Source organism: Phyllostomus discolor, chromosome 15 (genome assembly GCF_004126475.2).
Source record: "Phyllostomus discolor isolate MPI-MPIP mPhyDis1 chromosome 15, mPhyDis1.pri.v3, whole genome shotgun sequence".
Lineage (NCBI taxonomy): Eukaryota > Metazoa > Chordata > Mammalia > Chiroptera > Phyllostomidae > Phyllostomus > Phyllostomus discolor.
This window is the reverse complement of record NC_040917.2, coordinates 16,320,808-16,330,129: the sequence shown is the minus strand read 5'-3', so window position 1 is coordinate 16,330,129 and position 9,322 is coordinate 16,320,808. Positions and strand designations below refer to the sequence as shown.

The 9,322-nt window shown below is 48.4% G+C and overlaps 1 protein-coding gene across 1 annotated transcript; it reads left to right on the top strand.

Moving 5' to 3' along the window:
• Positions 1-895: 895 nt before the first annotated feature.
• CCDC185 (coiled-coil domain containing 185) lies at positions 896-2,971 on the top strand. Its single transcript, XM_028531087.2, has one exon. The coding sequence runs from the start codon at positions 958-960 to the stop codon at positions 2,863-2,865; it is 1,908 nt and encodes a 635-aa protein (XP_028386888.1). The 5' UTR covers positions 896-957; the 3' UTR covers positions 2,866-2,971.
• Positions 2,972-9,322: the final 6,351 nt, after the last annotated feature.

Genomic DNA, 9,322 nt, shown 5'->3' with positions numbered 1-9,322 from the left:
GAACATCAGCATAATATTTGTTAAACACATTAAGCTGCTAGGCTCCTGATACATGGTTTCATCCGGCTCTCCAGACAGCCCTGTGTCCCACCTTTCCTGAACTTGAGGATCAGGACCGGTAGACAATGTGCCCAAGACCACACAGGTGGAGAGGGATGGAGGAGATTCAAATCTAAGGCTTTTCCCATTAGCCCAGGGTGCCTCAGCAAGGAAATAAATAATCCCACAAAAATGGAGAAAGGGACAAGAAAACAATAAATATGGTTTCAGCCCAGTGGTCGCTGATGCTGTTTCAGAATATCGTGCACACGATGTTCCTATTTTTACGAAATCAGCAATTGCCATGAGAGAGGGGAAAGGAACCGGTCTATTTCCTGCTCTAAAGTTTTAAAAAAGTAAAAAAAACATGATATGTAGTTAAAAAACGTCAGAAGTGTGGAACATTGTGTTAATGTGCGTCCACAGCCGATTAATTTGCATGCTCTGAGGAAGTGCACAGAGGTAGGGTGGGTGACCCAGAGGTCACCTAAGGATTACTCCTCCCCCACCCTTCCCCCACCAGTGCACCTGGCCCTTTACCCCACCTGCCTTCTGGACGTGATGCCTTCACCCAGATTCTTTCAGAAGCCTGCTATTGTAAGGTGTACAGATGCAAGATCAAGTTCCTGCCTAAAGTACTGGTAGCGGTTCATTAAGCACCCTCAGCCTTAAAGTTCGCCACTGATTTCCTACGCAGTCCCCCTATCCCTTGAGCCCTCCCTCAGCCTACCGACCCCTGCTCCCCTGAGGGGTTCTAGGGAGGCGGGAGTGGGTGACGCCCCAGGAGCATTGTGAAATGGCCCCACGTCACAAGCGCCCCAACCCTCACCCCCGCATCTGAGGGCACAGCGGGTCTCGGCAGCGCCCCCTGGAGGCCCCGGCATCCTGGTTCAGACGCTGGGCGCGCGGGGAGGGAGCATGGAGGGCACTGGCCATTTCTCCGTGCGGCCCTACCCGGACCTCTGGGAGCCCCCGCGAAGCGGCAAAGAGCGCGTGTCCTCCGCACGGCTGCGCGGGCCCAGGCACCAGACCCAGCCGGCGCGGAGCTCCTGGGCTGGGTCTCCGGACGAGGGGAGCGAGACTGCGGCTCCCTGGCCTCCCCGACGACGCTGCTCGCCCACCCCACGGCCTCGCCGGCACCGGTCCCGGGACTCATCGAGGGAAAGTCGCAGCCTGAGCGATGTGGCCAGGAGGCCCCTGGACCGCGCCGGGAAGCACACGCCCCGCAGCTGGCGCGTTAAAGATGCCTGGCGGGAGCCAAGGACCCAGCCCCAATCCATGCGGGGAAGCCAGCACAGTACGGCCTGGCCGCATCAGACCCAGCTCTGCCAGCACTACCCTCCGGCCCAGGGAGACTCTCCCCCACCGGTCTCCGAGAGCGCTTACGCTCCCCTAGGAGGAACTTCCGGGGCAGAAAAGCGGCTGAGTGGAGATTCTTGGGCAGTGCCGGTCTACAGAGGTCTAGATCGCTGGTCCCTTTCATCGGTTCCCTCGGAGAAGTCTTCTGCGCCTTCCCAAGAGTTCAGGACGCTGTCGGCTTGTGTGTACACCCCGAAGAGGGACGGCAGTGACCTTATCGGGTCATTAACCAGCCAGCACTCCCAGCCCTCCGTCTCCAGCAAGGAGTTGAAGAGCCAGCACACCCAGATACTCCAGAACACTCTGGAAGAGGCGGTAGTGTCTTCCAGGGACCAGAAGATTGTGGCCCTGGTGCTGATCCGGCTCAAGAAGGCGCAGAGGATGCGGGAGCTGCAACAGCAGGCGGCGGTGGCCTGGGAGGAGCTCAAGCGCTCAGACCAGAAGGTCCAGATGACCCTGGAGAGGGAGCGCAAGCTGCTCCTGCGGCAGAGCCGGGCCCAGTGGCAGCTGGAGAAGGAGCAGCGCAAGGCTCGCCCGAGCGGGGAGCAGCGCGTCTCGCGGCTGCGGGACAGCCAAGCCAAGAACATGGTCCAGCAGGAGAACCAGGGGAAGGCGCCACCGGAGAACAGAGAGACCCAGCGCCAGGACAAGCTAGAGAGGGCCCGCCCTGAGGGCAAGCCCGCGAAGCAGGGCCAGGTGCAGGGCCCCCAGGAGCAAGAGAAGATGCTGCAGGACCGGCGGGCACAGGACAGCCTGGAGGTGCAGAAGAGGCTAGAGCAGGCCGGTGGCAAGAAGCAGCCGCCCACCACCGAGGACCAGAAGAAGGTCCAGGAAGCCAACCTCAGCTCCCTGGTCAATTACCAGGCCCGGAAGGTGCTCATGGACTGCCAGGCCAAGGCCGAGGAGCTCCTGCGGAAGCTGTCCCTGGAACAGAGTTCCCAGCGGTCCCAAGAGATCCACCGGGGCCTGATTAAGGAGCGTCACCGAGAGCTGAGGGACAAGGCCCAGAGGGAGGAAGAGCAGTACCAGCAGGTCAAGTTGCACTCGGAAGAGCTGGAGGAGCAGAAGAAGGTGCGCAAGCAGCTGCTGGTGGAGCTGGCGAAACAGAGGATCCAGCAGGCCAGGAGCCATGCGCACAAGAACATCAGCGACAAAGCGCAGCACCTCCGGGAGCTCAACCTCCTGCGGGAGAAGAACCAGCACATCCTGAAGCTGAAAGCCGAGAAGGAGGAAAAATGCCACATCGAGGGCATCAAGGAAGCCATCAGGAAAAAGGAGGAGAGGATGGCGCAGATGTCCCGAGAGAAAGAGGCCACCTTCGAGGAGTTCCAAAAGGTCTCCAGGACCTCTAGAAGGGGCAGCAGCGCCTTGGATCACGCAGCGGGGAAGGCCCAGCTCCTGGCTGGCCAGCACCGAGGGGGCTACTGGGAACCCGGCGGCAAAACAGTTTACAGTCCAGGCAGCTAGGATGTAGCACCGTGATTCATTTTATAATCCGATAAGTGAGTGTTGATTTTTAAAAATATATAAAATAGCTGCAGTTTCCTCTCACGAACTCGTGTACAGATTCATTTGGATAGCTGAGAATCTTGGGAACAGAAGTCTGGGGATTTTAAGAACATCACTTTGCCTTTGTGAATTTTGACTTCAATAGAATATATCCATTTAGCTCTCAAGTAATCTTAGAAGCCCACATCCGGCACAGCTTGGGGGCACCAGAGAAAGACTGCAGGAGGAGAACTACTTCTGTGCCTGGCATTTCCCCTCCCGGAACTTAGGAAAGGGTGAAGCGTGAAGTGCCCACCCTAAGAAATCCCCAAGGGGGGGGGGGTAGAATTTTTTTTAAAAAGTATGTTGCAGGGGTCGGGGGTCAGGGGGAGCTTCTGTAAACAAGCAGATCAGGGAACACTGCATACTGCATCCCATTCTTGGGAGTTTACAGTGCACACGAACTTTCCAAGGCTCCAAAAAGGCCTGCAGTGAAGAAATGAATGTGTTTCAGCGAGTGTTTTCCCCAAGCCAGACCCTTCTTTTTTCTCAGATCGTTCCATGGAGTGGGTGTTCTGTGACATGTTTCTGGATACGGCTCCCTATAGTTCCGTCCAGATTGGGAGCTGCTTTGGTCTCCCCCACCCCCCGCCACGTGGACAGAAAATGTTTACATTTCCTTCAGTGCCACCACGCCACAGCTCTCCCCCAGCCACACTACCCAAGAGCTCGCTGCAATCTTTTCTTCTGATTTTGTTCCCCCTTTTGGTCAGTACTATCCGGTCTCTTTGGACAGGAATCTATCGGAATCCTTCTAGTCCCCCCTCTTTCTCCTCTGTTTCTTTGGCTCGAGGTATATGATGCCATTCCGTCCGCCCACACTGTGTCTAATTAACCTAACCAGCTCTGAATGAATGTCTGAGCATGCGCGATTCAGATCGCTGACGTGCTAGAGCAAGGAGCCAGAAGCCACGTAGAATTTAACCCGCCACATCTTGACGTCTCAATCAAAAAATTTTAGAAGTTTTCTTGTAGAGTCCCTAATGCAACATGTATCTTCAAAAGAGAGAGAAAGTCCCACTGGAAGATTTTTGTCATATTAATATTTTTGAAATGACATGAAAGGTAACCTTGCTCAGAGGTCAGTGTGAGAGTCACAGTCTCACATTTATTTATTTTTTATTAAGTTTAGTGGGGTGGCATTGGTCAATAAGATTATATAGGCTTCAAGGGTACATTTCTGTGATACAGGATCCATATATTGCATTGTGTGTCCACCACCCAAAGTCAAATCATCCTCCACCATTTCTTTGGCCCCATTTACCTGACCCCCACCCCCACCCCCACCACCCTCCGCCCCCTTTCCTCTGGGGACCACCATACGGTTTTCTGTGACTATGAGTTTCAGTTTCGTGTCCCACACACGAGTAACATCATATGGTTCTTAGCTAATTCCTTTTTTTAATATTTATTTTTTAAAGATTTTATTTATTTACTTTTAGAGAGGGAAGGGAGTGAGAAAGAGAGAGAGAGAAACATCAATGTGCGGTTGCTGGGGGCCATGGCCTGCAACCCAGGCATGTACCCTGACTGGGAATTGAACCTGCGACACTTTGGTTCACAGCCTGCGCTCAATCCACTGAGCTATGCCAGCCAGGGCTAGCTTTTTCTGACTGACTGACTTCACCTAGCATAATATTCTCAAGGTCTCTCCATGCTGTCACAATCAGCAGTGTTTCATCTTTTCTTATGGCTGCGTGGTATTCCACAGTATACACGAACCACATCTTCTTTATCCAGTCCCCTATCAAAGGGCACTTTGGTTGTGTCCAGACCTGGGCCGCCATGAATAGGGCTGTAATGAGCATAGGGGTACATGTATCTTTACAAATAGATGTTTTCAAGTTTTGGGGTAGACACCCAGAAGAGGGATTGCTGAGTCATACTGTAGCTAACTCTATGAATTTTTTGAGGAACTGCCACCCTGCTTTCCATAGTGTCTGTACCAGTTTTCATTCCCACCTGCAGTGACTGTGAGGGTTCCTTCTTCTCTTCTACCTCTGCGACACTCGTTACTGCCTGTCTTGTCGGTAATAGCCATTCTGACAGGTGCGAGGTGGTATCCCGTTGGAGGTTCAATTTGCATTTCCCTAATAGCTAGTGACGTTGAGCACCTGGTCACACATCTGTTGGCCAGAAGTGCCTGCTCAGATCCTCGGCCCATTTTTAATGGGATGGTTCGTTGTTTGGTGTTGAGTTGTATGAGTTCTTTATATATTTTGAATATGAATCACTTGTCAGAGCTGTTGTTTGCAAACATCATCTCCCATTCAGTTGGTTGCCTTTTGTTCTGGCGATGGTTTCTTTTGCTGTGTAGAAACTTTTTAGTTTGATATAGTTCCATTCATTTATTTTTCCCTATACTTCCCTTGCCTCTGGGGTCAAATTCACAAAATCTTCCCTAAGAGCAAGGTCCATAAGTCTAGTATCTATGTTTTCGTCTCTGTAATTTATTGTTCCAGATCTTATAGCCATTTTGGTCCATTTGGAATTCATTTTTGTACAGGGGGACAAACTATGGTCCAGTTTCATTCTTTTGCATGTGGCTTTCCATTTTTCTCAGCACCATTTATTGAAAAGACTTTCTTTTCTCCATGGTGTGTTTTTTGGTTCCTTTGGCAAAAATTATTTGCCTGTATACATGTGGGTTTATTTCTGGTCCAATTCTGTTATATTGGTGTGTGTGTGTGTGTGTGTGTGTGTGTTTCTGCCAATACCATGCTGTTTTGATTATCGTCACTCTGTAGTATAATTTGAAGTCAGACAGTGTGATACCTCCAGCTTTGTTCATGTGGGGGCGTGCTTTTAAAATCTTTGTGAACTAAAAAAAACTTAAATATATTTGAAACCAGACAATAATGAAACTACAATGTACCGAGGCTTATAGCATGCAGTAAGAAAGATAACATGACAGAAATGCAGGCCAAAATGCTTATTAGTAATGAAAAGATGAAAATTAGTGAGCTCGTCACACAACTTAAGACATTAGAAAAAGAACAACAGAATAAATTTAAAGATAAGTGTAAGTGCATAAATTAATCAAATAGAGAACAAAGATGTAATTAATGTGATTAACAACAAATTTAAATTGCTTCTTTGAAAACATGAATAAAATTGGCAAGCTTCTAGCAGAGTTTGAGAGAGCTATGCCAATAATATTGAAAATAAGGGGGTATAATGAGAGATGCAGCCGAGACTAAAAAGATAAGGATGCATAAAAAATTGTAAGCCAAAGAATGCATAAAGATGCATTAACTTAGAAGAAATTAACATATTTCCTGAAAATAACCAACTCAAAAAGAAATAAAAAGTCCAAATAGCTCATAACCCTTCAAATAAGTGAATTGATTGTTTAACTTTCCTACAAAAAAAATTACCGGATAATTTTACAAGTAAATTCTACTAAATGTATTCTAATTTTATGCAAATCATTTGAGGGGGAAAAAAGAATACTTCTCCATTTATTCTGAGTCCACTATACCTTTGATACTAAAACTCGAAAATTGTAGTAAAGAAAAATTATAGGGAGGTCTCATCTGTGAACATAAAGGCAGTAATCACACACAGGTATTAGCAAAATGAATCCTACGCTTTATGACAAAACACAGCACACCATGACTAAGCTGGGTTTATTCCTGGAATATAAGGCTTAACTTCAGAAAATCTGTAATTATCATTCACTCTATTAGCATATCAGAAGAACAAAACAAGATGGTTATTTCAATAGATGATTAAAACACATTTAATGAAATTCAAAATACCCATTTTAATTTAAAAACAATTAAACTTACTCAGAATAGAAAGGGACCTCCTTAATCTGATAAGGGGAGTCTTCCAAAAACCTACAGCAAACATTTTTAATAATGAAACAGAGAAGGCTTTTAAAACCAAGAAGAAAACAAAAAAAGGTACAAGGTTTGGAAAGGGGGAAAAACTCAAAACTCTCATTCATAGATGACATGATTGTCCCCATAGAGTATTTTATCTACAACCTTAAAAGTTTATATAGTCATGCCCTGGCTGGCATAGCTCAGTGGATTGAGCGCAGGCCTACAAACCAAAGGGTCGTGGTTCAATTCCCAGTCAGGGCACATGCAAGGGGCGAGCGAGAGGCAAGCACACATTGATGTTTCTCTCCCTCTCCTTCTCCCTACCTTTCCCTCTCTCTTTAAAAATAAATAAGTGAAAAATTTTTAAAAGTTTATATATTCACAACAGATATTTTTGGTAATAGCCAAGAACTAGAAACAATTTAATGTCCATCAATGGTAAAATGCATAAGTGGCTCAGTTGGCTGGAGCATCATCCTGTGCACCAAAGGTCTCAAGTTCAATTCCCAGTCAGAGCACATACCCAGGCTGTAGATTTGGTCACCAGTAAGGAGCGACAGGGGAGGTGACTGATCAATGTTTCTCTCTCATGATGATGTTTCTCTCTCTCTCTCTCTCTCTCTCTCCTGCTCCCTCTCCCTCTCTCAAATCAATAAACATATCCTCACATGAGGATTTTTAAAAATGGACAAATAAGTCAATGCACAGTCACACAATAGAGTTCTATGCAGCAAAGAGCATACACATGATCAGCAAAGATACCAGGAAATTGGGTGAATCTCCCCACCTGGATGGCGAGTGAAAGAAGCCACACCGGAAAACACACACTGTGTAATTTCATTGGTGTGAAAAGCACATGCTGACATGCTCATGTCTACGGCAGAAACCAGGGCAGTGGTGTCCCTTGGTGGGGGGCTCGTGGCTGGTGGGGTTACCGGAATGCAGTGCACAGTGACAGGTAAAACACGGGGTACAGAGCCCATTGGTGTCGGGTTTGAACCCTGGCTCTCCATGCATCAGCTGTCTGACTATCCACAAGGGGCACAAACACGGTGAGACTCAGTTTCCTCCACTGGAAAACGGGCACAATAACGCTCATCGCCTCACCGGATTGCCAGAAGTGAATGAGATCATGTATGTGACGTCTGTGGCTCAGAAAGTTCTGGAAAATAGGGGCTATGGTTGTCATCAGTATTCCTCTTCTTCACAGCCCCTCCACTACAGCCTCGTGATTCCCGGGGATAAAACACAAGAAATACACACAGCTTTTACTCAGTGGATGGCTTTTGATTTCAAGACATTTCCTTCAAAGCTGCTTTGGGGAACTCCCACACCCCAGATGCGTCCTGTTCAGCCTACCCTGGTATGGTGTTGTCACTGAACCTCCTGCTAAGGGCACATCCACCGATTGTCAGATGGTGAATTCTGCAAGAGAGGAGCCCAAGATACAAATTCAGCTGCTTGCTTTACTGTGCTTCCTGCAAATCTCAGAACCAGCAAAACAAATCTTTCATTCTTGCCTTTAGCATCAGAGCTGTCCGCATCTATAGGCATTCTGAAAGTGGCTGTGTTAGGAAAGCCTTCTCACACCATTTAGGGAGCTCCCACCCCCCTATCCTGTGGGTACACAGGAATTCATCCTAAAAAGAATACTGCTTCCCACCCCCTGAATTTCCTGCTTTCTGTGAAAGAAATAGATTTTGAATCATATAGCCTTCATATAATGCTGTTTTCGCAAAGTGTTCCTTGAATAATTAGCTGTGCTCCGTGTTTGGAAAATAACCTTGCTCGAAGAGAAGAACTGTAATCCACCTATTTAGCATAACCTGCATGAATGGGGGCACCCTGGACCCCACCTGAAAGAGACAGAGAGGAGACTCGGGGAGGATCACCATGTGGGCTTCCAGGACGGAGCCATGAACTTGAACGGCCAGACTTCCACGGAGCTCACCCAGTCCGTGTTCACTGGGCTTCACTCGTCAGACAGCAGCTGGGGAGCGGCAAAGACACACACCAGCACGCACGTACACACGTGCCAAGGGACACAGAAAGGAGTGGATGGTCCAAACATCCTACCCAAGTGACGTGTGCTTCACCCCGGGATGGGTCTCAGGCTCTTAAAACAGTGAAGGAAGGTAGGAAACACACCCCTCATTTGTGGCAGAAAGCAGGAAGGAGCTGGCAGTGGGCTGTGTGGGGCGAGGGGTGCTGCCCGAAGCCCAAAATAAAACCAGAAGAAAGCCATCCTCCCCGCTGCCCTGGCTGAAGAAGACACTGTCCTCATCCTGCCGTGGTTCATCTTTCCGGCAGAAAAAGTCCTGGCGGAAGGGATTTTTGCAGGTTGAACAAAAAAAGGACCCTCTCTAGAGCCCAGGCAATCCAGATAAGAGAGGAGAAAGCCCCGTGGGAGGTGAAAGGGATTATGCAAAGGGGCAGGGCACTGTTATCCTCAGTGTATTTGCTAAGAAGGTGCCAGAATATGTCTTCTCCATCCATGATCGGACACTGCAAGGACCAGGCGTGCCAGGATGAAGACAGTGTCAGAC

Excerpts from the sequence above, each read along its gene's own strand:
- CCDC185 (XM_028531087.2), top strand. The coding sequence starts at position 958 with ATGGAGGGCACTGGCCATTTCTCCGTGCGGCCCTACCCGGACCTCTGG.